Source organism: Papio anubis, chromosome 15 (assembly GCF_008728515.1).
Source record: "Papio anubis isolate 15944 chromosome 15, Panubis1.0, whole genome shotgun sequence".
NCBI classification, from domain to species: Eukaryota; Metazoa; Chordata; class Mammalia; order Primates; family Cercopithecidae; genus Papio; species Papio anubis.
This window is the reverse complement of record NC_044990.1, coordinates 79,063,106-79,077,575: the sequence shown is the minus strand read 5'-3', so window position 1 is coordinate 79,077,575 and position 14,470 is coordinate 79,063,106. Positions and strand designations below refer to the sequence as shown.

At 43.8% G+C, this 14,470-nt stretch overlaps 1 protein-coding gene across 8 annotated transcripts in view; it reads left to right on the top strand.

Annotated features, from left to right (window-relative positions):
* TMTC4 (transmembrane O-mannosyltransferase targeting cadherins 4) overlaps positions 1 to 14,470 on the top strand; it is a 70,467-nt gene that overhangs the window by 18,581 nt on the left and 37,416 nt on the right. For all 8 annotated transcript variants that reach the window (XM_009192177.4, XM_031655649.1, XM_017951393.3 and 5 more), the window contains one exon: positions 13,833 to 13,933. In XM_009192177.4, coding sequence (XP_009190441.3) covers positions 13,833 to 13,933 — 101 coding nt within the window. The remainder of the gene's footprint in view (positions 1 to 13,832; positions 13,934 to 14,470) is intronic.

Genomic DNA, 14,470 nt, shown 5'->3' with positions numbered 1-14,470 from the left:
GGGTGTTCACACTGTGGCCTATCCTATTGGGTATTGAGACCAAGAGCAGAAGCAGCAGCAGGATTGAGTTTTGCTATTTTATTTCCTGCAAAATTATAGGATTGCGAATGATTCCAGGACAGCCTTTCCTGTTTTGATGTTCTAGGTATTTATTGCCCAGCTGTCCTTCCACAGCTTCCAAAGGTGGCTTGGAAAGAGCCAGGGAGATGTTTCATACACTGTCCCTCCTTCATCCCATCCTGTCCAGACTGAACCCAGGCTCAGGCCCTGTCTTGGAGCACCTGCGACTGCACTAAGGTGCAGTAGAAAAGTGACCCCAGTGGCCCTAGCCTGTGCCAATACCCACTCCGGGCATGGGTACACACAACCACACCCACCCCCTTTTATTATTATTACTTTATCATGCCTGGATAAAACCACCACTTCTTCCCATCGCTTGTCAGTTTTCTGATACATTAGAGAGTTTGGGGACAGCTGAGCAGAACGGCTTCAAGTATTGAGAATAGTGGTGGTGACTTTTCTTCCTGTAGCTTAGCAATAATGCACTTCAGTCTCTCCCTGGGGTGGGGGTCTCCCCACCTGTGATGATTATAAATCTCCCAAGAGACACGCAGCCGCCAGAGACCTGGCAAGGTTGCATCGGCTGGCCCTATAATGAATTCAGTACTGTCGTGTAGCTCTTCATGAGACAGTGAATCAGGAACAGGACTGGGAGGGAGGGGTACCTTCACTGCCTCACTGTTAACATTCACTACAGATAATGGTTCTTCCTTTTCAAAAGTTGGCAATTAAATCTGAATTTATGGATACAGATGATAACAGTTTATCAGAAATCATATTTTTCCTGAAGAAAATTAAAAATTAGGAGTTGTGGGCCCGGCACGGTGGGTCACGCCTGTAATCTCAGCACTTAGGGAGGCCGAGGTGGGCAGATCCCTTGAGGTCAGGAGTTCGAGACCAGCCTGGCCAACATGGAGAAACCCCGTCTCTACTACAAGTACAAACATTAGCCAGGCGTGGTGGTGTGTGCCTGTAGTCCTAGCTACTCGGGAGGCTGAGGCAGGAGAATCGCTTGAACCCAGGAGGCTGAGGTTGCAGTGAGCCGAGATTGCGCCATTGCACTCCAGCCTGGGTGACAGAGCGAGACTGTGTCTCAAAAAAAAAAGGAGTTGTGACTTTTCTCAAAGACAACTCTGAAGTTTCTGAAAGTGCCATTTTATTGATTTTAACATAATTTTAACATATCTTCCCTTAAAGTCACTACTCCCTATTCTGAATGGATTTCAAAGACATCAAAGTGATTTTTGAGGAAAGTACTAAACCTTGATAGATTTAACTTGTGGGGGACATCATTTATTAGATATGATGGAACCTGTCACTACTTCTAAAGATTGCTCTTGTGAAATAATGAAAAAGCTATCATGATACGAAACACTCTTTCCTCAGGTGAACAGATGCGTGTATTGGCCTCCTTTAATGGAGTATTCTCACAGAAAAGTGAAAAGGCTAGATATTTTATATCCTTTTTCTGGAAGCTTTTACTAACCTTTTCTCTGTTTTAATTCACAAATTTGTATATTAGTATATATTACATGTATATTTTGGATGCATTTGTAAATTATACAATTATTTCCAAGTATCCATACAAAAGATACTTTTTTTATAAAGCTTTTGGCAAGAAACCAATACCAAAGTTAAAGGTACTGAAATATGTGATGGCTGTTCAGTTAGTTAACACTTTGACTTACGAGAAATAGACGAAGTATATTTCAATACTGACATAAATATATTAACTGTAAGTACCAACATGACCTTTCTTTTTTGTCCGGTAACATTCTTTTAGCATTTATAATGTTTATTTTAAAATTGGAAAGAAATTACAAGGACTTTAATGTTAAGTTTGTAGATGTTTTTGAGAGTGTTAACCTGGGCGTTTTTGCATTTGCAAACCGATAGCAGTGGTAGATGTGGCTTCCGTAGAAACCTTTTTAAGATGACTAGATTTTGATTTGGTTGAAGTTACTTGGGGCAGTTAAAAGACGGATGGATGGACTGGGAAACCTTTGAAGAATGCTTTCTCTTGACCTCTTGTCTGCAAGCTGCCCCTTCTTCATAGTATCTGTTCTCTTGTTAACATGAACCCTCTTGAGGAAAAGGAAAGCGCTGATTTAAGTGGAGCCGATGGAGTCGCCTCCAGACTGGTCTCTGGGCCTTTGCAGGCACCAACAGCTTACTGGGTCTTTGGAAAATACAAAACTAAAATACAATATAAAATACAAAATAAAATACAAAATACAAAAATAAAAAACTACTTTGGACAGTAGTTTGCATCTTATGCTTATCCAGGCCTTGGTGTCTTGACCCCGAAACTGATTGTTCATCCTGCATTTTGTGTCCTTCCTCTCCCCTCATGGTGCCCACCTGCCCCGGCAGGCTTTGAGTTACGGATCATCACAGTTTTTCTCGGCAGTGTAAAGTGGACGGTTTGAAACACCCATCCTCGGGCTGCAGTTTCCATCCTTTGGAATTGGCTTTCACTGCTATTTTCCATTCCCACTCATCACTTCCAGACTTCCGCCGGAGTGATCGGATTCTGCCTCAATTCCATCGCAGGCCTGGAGGCACAGAGCCGCCTGGATTCTTGAGAGAGGGCCTTAGACACACGGTGACCAGCTTACTTGGGGGAGTCCCCTGTGTCCCACATGTGAGCAGGTCTCTGACCCCTCCCCAACAAGGTTCTGTGCCCTGAGACCCACCCTCTGTCACTTCAGGGCCTCAGGACTGGATACCCAGCCCCACCCACCTCGTTCCCTGGCCCAGCGACATCAGAACAGCCCCTCACGCTGCCAGCCCGTCTCTCCCCTCCTCCTCACAACTCCCAAAGTTCCCTTTGTCTGATCAACCCCAGAACCAGGGCTAATGAAATCTGCTGGAGCCTCTCCTAGTCTCTTAGCAGAGGCACTGTTTTTAGCAACTTTTCTGTTTCTGATTTTCCATACTCCTTTTTAAACATGCTAAGAATAGAATGTGCTTCTTTGTTGATAGATGACAACTCTTTGGAATAATCCTTGAACATCATCATGTTAATGTTCAATTAAGTTCGTAGGGTGCTTAAGAGTCTTTTTTAGGAGGAGAAAACTTTCTACAAATGAATAATAACTTTACAGAGAAGAAGCAGTAAGAGCCCCATATGCAAAAATAATTCTGGTTAACGTGTTCGTGAAAAGCCGTGGTTTCTGATTCTGTTCTAAAATAGTAGAAAGGCTTATTGATTTTAGTCATTCATTCCATCACCAATAGTTAATCAAACTTTAAGGGTGTTTCTTGTACCAGGTCCGGTTTCCGGTGCTGGAGATACAAAGACTAGAACAACAAAGTTCATGCCCCTGAGGGGCTTACCGTAACGCCAGTATAGTTTGATTAAAATAAAGCTTCCGTGATTCAGAATGTCTACAGAGCAGAATATTCTGGTTCTCCTTCCTTTCCTGTTGACTTTTTCCTTCCTGTACCCCTCATAGCAGGCACTCAGTAAGGATCCTTTCTTTTCATGGTGTGTTTATGCAGAATGGGAGGCCATGGCCTTTATTCTACTTATTTCCTTCATCTTCTATTAAATTTCCTTCAGTACAACAAAACAGAACTCTTGATCCTAATGAAAATTCAATTGTATATATATTTTCATTTGGATCAAGAGCTCTGTTCCTTTGGAGTTTGAGATATCTTAAACAGTCACATGTTTATTTACTTATTTATTTTGAGACCAAGTCTTGCTCTGTTGCCCAGGTTGGAGTGCAGTGGTGCAATCTCAGCTCACTGCAACCTCTGCCTCCCAGGTTCAAGTGATTCTCCTGCCTCAGCCTCCCAAGTAGCTGGGACTACAGTCACCCGCCACCATGCCCAGCTAATTTTTGTGTTTTTAGTAAAGACGGGGTTTCGCCATGTTGGCCAGGCTGGTCTTGAATTCCTGATCGCAAGTGATCCGCCCACCTCAGCCTCCCAAAGTGCTGGGATTATGGCCTGAGCCACCGTGCCTAGCATTGTTTTTTTTGTTTGTTTTCTGTGGGTTTTTTTTGTTGTTGTTGTTTGAGATGGAGTTTTGCTCTTGTCGCCCAGGCTGGAATGCAGTGGCACAATCTTAGCTCACTGCAACTTCTGCCTCCCAGGTTCAAGCAATTCTCCTGCCTCAGCCTCCAGCCATGTTTTTATTTTACCCTATCTAGTCAGTACAAATTGTACAAAAAGCCGAGTGGTAAACACTTGTATTTATTGTCATTGCAGTGGTGATTTGTTGTTCCAAGTGCCCGTGTCTATAAATGTTCAGCAGAGAACAAAAACTAACTCTTTTGTGGTAGACAAGTCCATTATTTATTGAGATACAAATAATAATGCCATTTAATGTTTAAATTTCAGGTTTAAAGTAACCCTGGTCTTTGTACTTTTGGGATCTGAACATAAATTCAAAGAAAGGCCTAACATCAGAGGAACAAATTTAATATTATTTTATAAGGGAACAAAAAATTAAGTACTCTGAAATTAATGATTCAACTAATTAATAAGTTCTTTCAGAGAATGCATTTTTTTGGTAACATCATTAACATTTTTTATGGATGGGATGTCTTTAAAGCTCTGGACAATTTTTAACTGCTTGAGTTTATCCACAAGCAGTCCTGTCCTAACCTCTAGAATCCTAGTATTTTCAGAAAATGAAAAATGTACTCACATTTCTGGGACTCTGCCTCTTTTTTTTTTTTTTTTTTTTTGCGGGGGTGCATAAATAGAATGTCTAGCAAGATCTTTGCAACAGAATTTTTTAAAAGTAGGTGTCCTTATAAAGGAAGTATGCATTTTCTTAAAAAACAAAACAAAACAAAACAAAACACTAAGTCAGATGAAATCAATGGCACACTGGGTATTACTTCTGAATGCCCAAAACAAAAAGTGTTATTCTTACAATGAGGCATCTTGTATTTACATCTCTCTTAAAGCCTGGTATTTCAGATTGGAAACAGATCATCTCTGCACATTAAACTCGCTAGAATAGCCAAAACAATTTCGTTTCCAAACTAATACCTTAAAATACTTGTTTCATGGGAGTTAGGACCAAAAGGAGAAATTTAATCTCATTTATAGTGGGGAGAAGAGAGTCTTTTCCAGAGGGGGATGGATTTTCTATATACCTAGAACAATCATTTTAAGTTCTAAATTCTTATTCATAATACCAAAGGCAGGATCTCAAATCTCCGTTATTCTTAAGCTGTATAGCTTCCCTTAAGCTGTGTAGTTCTATAGCTGTATAGTTCACCTTAAGCTGTATAGTTCAGGCACTAAAATGAGATAACTCTTACTCTTGGGATATCATTCCCTCGTATTTTCATTCTGATTAAAGACACCTGTTTTTCTTTGACGTAGAATCACACTGCTTACAAAATAGGGCAGTTGGCTAACTCATGTCCGATAGGACACTTGGTTTTAGATTTGGGGCCATTGCTGACTGCATTCTGACGGTGGGAGTCATGCAGATTCTCTTTTCCCTGTTTCTTTGGTTCCTTCATTGCTTGATTTTCCCCCAAATGGACCCGTGTTTTAGAGCAGCAAGCCTGACTTCTTTCATTCTGTGCATAGAAGCACGGCTCAGTCGTTCCAGCTTTTGGAACGTGAATCTGATGCTCATTGTGTTGCTCTGGCAGAGAGAGAGTCGCGGCCACCTGTCGGGGTGGCGTGGTTCCCACACACAACATGACGTGCCAGTTTCGAGCGGCAGAGATGCCAGGCATAGAGTGGTGGAGAGGGGTAACTTGTATAATGTGATGCTTTTTCTGAAAGGAGATCTTCCCACTGGAAAGGAGTGCCAAATCCGAGGCACATGCTTCATTAAATGGATCACATCTGCTGGCACTTGTGGGTGTTAGCACTGACAAGTGTCTTTCTGTCATTGCATTTTTTTCCCTGTGCTCCCTTCACTCCATTAGCCTTTGCCTCCATTTACCCAAGTGAGTGAATTCTCTTAGATGCTAGAGACAATATACTGAAACGAGAAGAATTGCCTCGGCACATCTCTAGTCAATTCTGGATCATAAACTATTGATGTTTGCTAATGCTGCATAATTATCCTAGAGCAAGTTGTCTTCTTAAAGGATGAGAGAGGCAGCATGATGTCCAAATGGTTTTTGTTTTTTTCCCATCCTCTCCTGGGTCATTGGTACTTAAAATTTAACAGTCTTGATGGAGAGGAGACGGAGAATGCTGGGGAAGAGTGATGTCCTCAGATGCTTACCTAGAGCCATGTACAAGTTAGAATTTTAAATCTGGGGAAGATGTTTCTCAATAAAAATATTTATAAGCGCAGCTGTGCTGAAGGGGACATCTGCCACTCAGAATTTATTTGTACTGTTTTTAACAGTTACTTCTAAATTTAAAATGAAAATTATTGATTTTCTCCATGGTTTTTAAATATTTCTTATATAATTTTTATTTATTGATTGATTGATTTTAAAGAAGAATATCTTAATGATGGCGATTCTTCCAGTGTGAAGGGGTTCAAAGATTAAAAGTGAAAAGACCTGAATTCTGGCAGTATTTGTCCACGCTGAGCAAATGATTAACTTTTGGGTATTAAATTACATATCATAATTGCAAGAAAAATGTAATATAGTAAGACTCTGATAGACGTAGAAATAAATGAAACTATTTATTGATTCAACAGATACTTATCGAGTGCCCACTATATGCAAGGTAGACTCCTGTCTCGTCTTATTAAAATGCTCAAACTTGGAAATAAAATAATGGTTTGCATTTGTTACTGTATAAGAACATAGCCACAAAAGCACAGTCTAAATTCCTCTAGATTATATGTTGATAATTATTAGCATTAGTCACCTTCACAAACTAAGGCTTAAAATAAATCTTAATTTGGGGAATTATGTGGGCCAGACTTTGGTGGAGCAGGTCATATTTCCAGCAGTCCACTAGTCCACTAGTCTGGGCCATCTGAATACTCAGATCTAGTTTTTCACTTGAATTTTTGTAAGGCCTTTTTTGTTCACCTCCAAAACTGGAAACATTTTGTCATCGCTGTATGGGCTGGCCTTGGTTTATCATTCATGCACATATATACTGCATATATATAAAGAGGGCCCCTTTCATTTATATAAAATGGTTTTAAAATATTAAGCTTTCCAATTTGGATTCTGGGAAACTCAAAGTTGTGTGCATGCTTCGTCTTATGACTCTGGATAAAATACTGAGTGGCAGCTGGGCACAGTGGCTCACACCTGTAATCCCAACACTTGGAGAGGTCAAGGTGGGAGGATCACTTGAGCACAGGAGTTTGAGACCAGCTTGGGCAACATAGTAAGACCCCCTTTCTCTACAAAAATAAAAATTTTTTAAAAACCAGCCAGGCCTGATGGCATGTGCTTGTGGTCCCAGCTACTTAGGAGGCTGAGGCTGGAGGATTGCTTGAGCCTGGGAGGTCAAGGCTCCAGTAAGTCGTGATCACGCTACTGTACTCCAGCCTGGGCAAAAGAATGAGACCTTGTCTCAAAACAACAACAAAAAAAACACCAAAAATTGTCAAGTGACGAATCTGGTAGGGATTGGAGAAAGAGTTGGATTTAAATAGGCAAACTCATTTCATATTTTCTGAGTTTTCAAGGACAGAGCTGGATACAAACATAGCAATGTCCACACTATGTCACCTGTGAGCTGGGTCTTTGATCACATGGTCTAGACACTGCCATGCAATAGAAATACAACAGGAGCCATACATGGAATTGAAAACTTTGAGGTAGCCATGTTTTAAAAAGAAACAGGTGAGATGGATTTTAATAATATATTTTATTTGCCTTGATATATCAAAATTATAATTTCAACATGTAATCAATATAAAAAAATGAAAATGTTCACATCTTTTTTTCATACTAAGCTTCCAAAACCAGGTGTGTATTCCACACTAACAGTACATCCCACCTGGGTCTAGATACATTTCAAGCACTCGTTAGCTGTAATTATTACTTTCTTGGACCGTGGCGGGTCTAGAATGTGGTGCTCACTAGGTTTATCTCTGACCATCGAGCTTTTGCCTTTGATCTGAAATTGCCACAGTTTTGAGAAGTGATACTTAATATTTAATAATTGCTGAGACTGAAGACACTTCTTCAGCAAAGAAACATTACCTTCGTCTTTCATATCTTTTCATGCTGGGTGTGTTTGAAGCAAAATCGGAAGTCTAAGGAAAAACAATAGGACTCTTCTGTCAGAATTGCAGTAGAGGACGGGAGAGGTGGGGTTTAGAGTTTGAGAATGTGGTGAAATTTTGAGGTGAGATTAGGGAGAAGGTTATCAGTAAACCTGAAGGCTGTGTTTCCTAGTTGTTATTTTTCTGTTTTCAACTAAGTCTCTGGTTTAGCCTTATAAGGAGAAAGCCATTTTAAATTCTAGATAAGAGGAATATCTAGAATTCTTCTCTAGAGGAATTCTAGAGGAGCCCATCACTTTCCTGTCTGTGTCATAATTTAGCTTTGTGTAAATAGGGTGCTTTCGAAAAAGAGCCATCTTTTGGGCATTTTTAATGAAGGAACTGGGAATGTTTTTCTTTTCAAAGGCCTCCCAGTCCATGGAGGAAAATTAATCTATGTTACAGTCAAGTAAAAATACAAGATAATGCCTTTTTTCTAGGCAGAAATGTAAAATCAAGGAACTTGCTTTTGAAATTAAGAACAGAGACTATTACATTGGGGAATGTATTATGTTTAGTTGAGAAGTACCAACACATTCTGAGTGAGAGAAGCCTACAAAAACCCAATTCAGGTAACGGGTTGGTGGGATGGGGTGGGTTGGAGGGTGTCCATTTGGTTTCTAGTGAGCCATGGAGCCGAGCGCCTAGTCCACTTGAAAACAATGGATGGAGCCCAGCCATGGCACCATCTCCTCATGCTGGGTCTAGAGTGGCCAGCGGGGGCCCGGGGTCTCTTGCCCTGTTTATCTCTGGATGAGATCCCATGGTAATTAATCAGGTCATTTATAATTAAAGGTTTTGTTTGCAAATAAACTGCTAATAGGAGAAAATCCTAAAGGTAGTTTGACCCAGACTCAGGAAAACGTGTCATGGGAAGAGGTGCTGTACCCTGAGACTGAGTGGACAAAGCCCCCCATCTCTCATGACGTGGCGGAAGGCCTGGACTTCTCAGGCTCTGGCATGAACTTGTAAGCTGGACGCTGTGCTCTCCCCCTAAAGCTTGTGGCCCTTTCCCCAAATCATAGCCTAAAATAATTCATCAATCTGTTAGCTTTTGGGTTATTTTGGCTGTAATTTTTTTTTAAAGCTTTAGTGCCTGCCAATACTTATCTGCCAATGAGTGCTAGCAAATGCCCACATGAAACAATAAATCCGTAAGTGCTCAAGTTGGAATTGCGTGTAATTTGAAAGGGTTTTGTTGTTGTCGTGGCTCCTTATTGTGATCTTTTGGCATTAGATACATAGAAAGTAATTACTTTCTGCAAATAAAATGATCCTTACTTTGCTTGACGGATCCAAGAATACTCATGTGTAATGGTTTTCAGTGGCGGGAGCCTGGCTTCTGGGCGCCACGCCTCCTGAACAACTTGGAGCAGCGCTGCCCAAGGGCACAGCTAAGGCCTGAAGTTTAGGGAGTCTGGCTTGGGCTCAGCATTTAGAATAATCTAGCAACCCAGAGTTTAAAAATGAAACGGGTTGTGGTTTGAAAATTAATCCCCATCACTGAAGTTCCTCAAGTCAAGACCAGGTGGCCCCCTGCTGGAAGCATCTTGGAAGGGATTCCAGCATTTCCATCCTTGCAGGAGAGATGATGCACAGCCTCTAAGAAGCAGTGTTGACCCCTCCGTTTCCATGAGTTGTCGGGAGCTCAAAGCTTATTGCACCCCTTTTGATAGAGAGTAGATAGTCACTTCACTTACTGAACATGTTCTGCCCTTCCAGAGTCAGTCGGGCCTGCTGATTCAGTCAGAATAATTTTTAGTTGCTCCTACGAGCCAGGCATGGTGCCAGCCGTCCAGCCATGAGCAGGCTTACTCTCAAGGGGGCGCACCCTGCCTTTAGGGAGCATCAGAGCCACCTGGAAAGCTTGTTAAAGGCTGATTACTGGTTCCCATCCTCAATTTCTGATTCATCTGGGGCCTGAGTCTAACAAGATCCAGGTGTAGGTTCGTGACCCATACACCTGTGAGTAGCACTGGTTTAGGGCAATGGTTCTCAACTGGGAGGGATTTCCTGCCCTCCCCACGCCCCTACTCACATCTGACAATATCTGTGACATTTTTGTTTGTCACCACTGAGGGGAGCTGTAGGGGGTGGTGCCACTGGCCTCTGATGGGTAGAAGCTGGGGGTACTGCTAAACATCCTGTGATGCACAGGGCAACCCCCCTCCAAAAAAAGTAAGCAGCCCACATGTGATTAATGCCAAGGTGGAGAGAACCTTGACTCGGGAATGACAGAAAATCAAGTGCTGGCGATAAACTCCGTGAGGAATGTTTTGATAGACTGTGATCAGGGCAGTTTAGAGCACCACAGCTGGGCCTAACCTAATCTAGGGGGGCAGTCAGGGACATGGAGAGGTGAACGGGCTCACCTGCTCATAGGGGCAGTCGGGACATGGAGAGGTGAACGGGGCTCACCTGCTCACGGGGCAGTCAGGTGTGCATACAGCAGGGGTGTTTGCTCTTTTAACTGAGGAAGGAAACAAGTGAATTGCAGAGAGACCTGCCTGAGAGGGCGGGGTTTGGCATTTCACAGCATAAGTGACATTTAACAACTTTATTGATTGGGTAGGATTCCTCCAGGACTGTTCTGCCCCAAGGGAACTCAGTAAGCACACCCAGGTGAGAACCTGCAAGTGGGCAGTGGTGGTGGGCCTGGAGTGAGTGTGTGCTGGGAGGGGCCGGAGAGGGCCCGTGGTGGCCACTTCAGCAAGGCCTTTAAAGCCACAGTCAGAAGAGGAACCATTATCCTGAAGGCAAAAGAGATAATTGGAAGGCATAAAACAAGAATGTTCAGGCCGGGCTCAGTGACTCATGCCTGTAATCCCAGCACTTTGGAGGCCTAGGCAGGTGGATCACAAGGTCAGGAGTTCGGGACCAGACTGGCCAACATGGTGAAACCCCGTCTCTACTAAAAATACAAAAATTAGCCAGGCATGGTAGCGTGCACCTGTAGTCTCAGCTACTCGGGAGGCTGAGGCAGGAGAGTTTCTTGAACCCGGGAGGCAGAGGTTGCAGTGAGGTGAGATCGCGCCATTGCATTCCAGCCTGGGTGACAGGACAATACTCCATCTCAAAAAAAAAGAAAAAAGAATGTTCATTGTGTTTTATGCGACAATGGGATCTCAGTTAAGAGGCTTTCCTGTCGATCAGTTGGCCTTGTGAAAAGCTTTTAATTAAGTGCCTCAACTATAATGGCCAAGTCAACTTTTTGTATAATAGCTATTCCATTTGTTTGTATTTTAAATCTAGAAATTTGATACACAGATTCTTCCCCCAGAAAGCTGAAAGGGCCAGAGTCTCTGCTGCCGCTGAAGCCTGTGTGGGAGTGAGGCGGCTGTCCCAGCAGCCCAGCCGTGTAGCTGGTCCTGCAGGCCGCAGGTGTTGGGCACATCAGGAGTTAGTCCTGCTCATGCTTTATTGAGAGCCAGGGGCCCAGCTGGGGACAGGCCTTCTCATCTTGACAGGGTCTCAACCCCAATGTAGAACATTTGAGGTTAAGAACACCTCCCAGCCGGGTGCAATGGCTCACGCCTGTAATCCCAGTGCTTTGGGAGGCCGAGGTGGGTGGATCACGAGGTCAGGAGATCGAGACCATCCTGGCTAACATGGTGAAACCCCGTCTCTACTAAAAATACAAAAAATTAGCCGAGCGTGGTGGCGGGCGCCTGTAGTCCCAGCTACTCAGGAGGCTGAGGCAGGAGAATGGTATGAACCCAGGAGGCGGAGCTTGCAGTGAGCCAACATCACGCCACTGCACTCCAGCTTGGGCAACAGAACGAGACTCCGCCTTAAAAAAAAAAAAGAGAAGAAAAAAAGGAGCGCCTCCCACCCCCAAGCCAGAGCGCACTGGCTGTTTTTGGGACAGGAAGGCCTTCCATCCTGGGGTGTTGCTGATTCTGTCTCAAGTATTCACAAGTATTTTTCTGTCCCTCCATGCAGGGTCTGCAGGACACACACAAACACTTGTTAATTTCCCCAGCAGGCAGTTTAATGAGCTCGCGGTGTATTTTTTACACAATCCAGTTGTCTGGCAGATTTTGGCTGATCAGCCACCCCCTTGACTACTGCATCAAAACCCCATTGGAAATTGCATCTCCCTCTAAGCTGATCAGGTTTGACTGACCCAAGAGCCACAAACATTAATTAAATGATTTCTGTAGTCCCAGCATTATACCAAGTGATTTTTAACATGTTTAGTTTTTAACATAGTTTTTTTAATACATGCACATGGTTAAGATAATGTAAAGAGTACTGAAGGTTATGTAATGAAAAGTAAGACTGAAAGTAAACTTTCTTCCTCCTCTACCCCAATTCTTCATTTTAGAACTTCTTAGAAACTAGTCAATGTCTTATGTGTTGTCATAGAGATATATTTTGCATTTGCAAACATTCTTTATGAGTGTTTAACAAAAATGACCAGGTGTTCCTGTGTAATTTTTTCCTTTCAAATATATCCTGAGGTTGGTAACGTTGCCCCCACGTTATAGGTGAGTTCCTTGAGACCGTGAAAGTCACTTGCCCAGTGTCACACAGTGAGTGGCACAGCTGGCATTTAGATGCTTATGTAGAGCCATAGGCATTCAGACTGGGAGTTCTAGTTGTAAGTAGAATTGAACCGAGTAATGCCAGGCGAGCTAACAATTGGATTCTCCAAGAAAGTTCGCTTTTGTCTCACTTGATACCGATGTCTTTTTTATATGTTGGCTTATTTATTTAGATGAAGAATGAGGGCTTCGCAACAGAGAGGAATATCCATGCAGCTTCCCTCTCCTCCCTAGCAGTTTAGTTCTGGCCCCCAAACTGCACACACCACTGACCAGACAGTGTACAGCCAGACCCTGCTCCCAGAAGGCCACTTAGGGACCAGCGGTGGTTACTCGAGCTGCCGCCCAGCCCAGCTTCTTACAGTGTTCACACGTCTGGGGATGTTTTGGCTTCTTGTTGGTGCTCGAGCCCCCGTGCAGATTGGCAGCCCAGCCTGGTCTGTGTCTTTACCTGCCCCAGGTGCTAGATAGGCGCCAGCTCTTGTCAGTGGCCGCGCACCCTTTGGTAGAGGTTGGAGCTGTTCCACACAGGGAGCAGAGCAGATCCATTCTAAGCCACCTGGTGTCCAGAGGGCCCGAACTCCCGTTCCAGGAGGAATGGAGATTCCCAGAGGCTTTCCCAGCAGCTCCATCATGACAGCAGCAGTGACCACTGGGGGCATCTTGAAACCGGATGGACTGTTTGCAGTCTCAGTGGGAGTTCTCAAAAAGACTCATCAGAATGGTCTCGCAGGTGATTGGTAGGTTGGGAACGAGGTACCTGCCGCATGGGGACTCTGGCATGAGGTGTCTTTGTGGCCAGGGCTTCATGACGGTGCCTCCCAAAGGCCCTGGGCACCTCCTTGGGAGAGCTTTGAGAGGGGACATATGTACCATTTAGAAGGTATTGTCTAATGCACTCTTGCCGACAGAGAAGTGCTGTCTGAAGCACAAACCCTGTTTTTAAGTTACGGTTGTTTAAGGTATTTGCTTAGAATTTTAATTCCTGATGCTAAAAAACTGAGCTGCATCCCATGACTTTCGCACTGATCATTTCTCTTAATTGGCAGGTAACAAGGAGGGAACGTATTCTTCCACCTTCTGGGTGCTGCTGAGTATCTTCCTAGGAGCAGTGGCCATGCTGTGCAAAGAGCAAGGGATCACCGTGCTGGTGAGAGCCGTGACATGGCCGCCAGGGCCTGCTTTTTCTGTGTATCCTTTTCCCTCCTATAAAGACATCTGGGGCTGGCCCTGCCCTTGTGGCATTCTCCACGCCTTCATCCCATTGCTGGCCTGAGGTGATGACCTTTCTGGGCAAATGACTTTCGCTGTCACAATTCTGGCATTTCAGATGGAGAACTGACTGTCTTCCTTGACAGTCATGTGCAACTGGCGAGAAATGGTGAATGAGGAGTTCTCAGGGAGCCACGATGAGTCCTCTTGAGAGGCCCTATCGAAAGAGATAAAAGAATGGTTTGAGTTTTCTGGGATACTCGTACATATTTCAGCAGTCCTAGATCACCTAGGACTGACCTCATCAATCGTTTTGATCTCAGATCTGGAAAGGGTGGCGGATAGTTTAGTAATGAAGAAACAGGGCCGGGCGCCATGGCTCACGCTTGTAATCCCAGAACTTTGGGAGGCCGAGGCGGGCGGATCACCTGAGGTCAGGAGTTCGAGACCAGCCTGACCAACATGGAGAAACCCC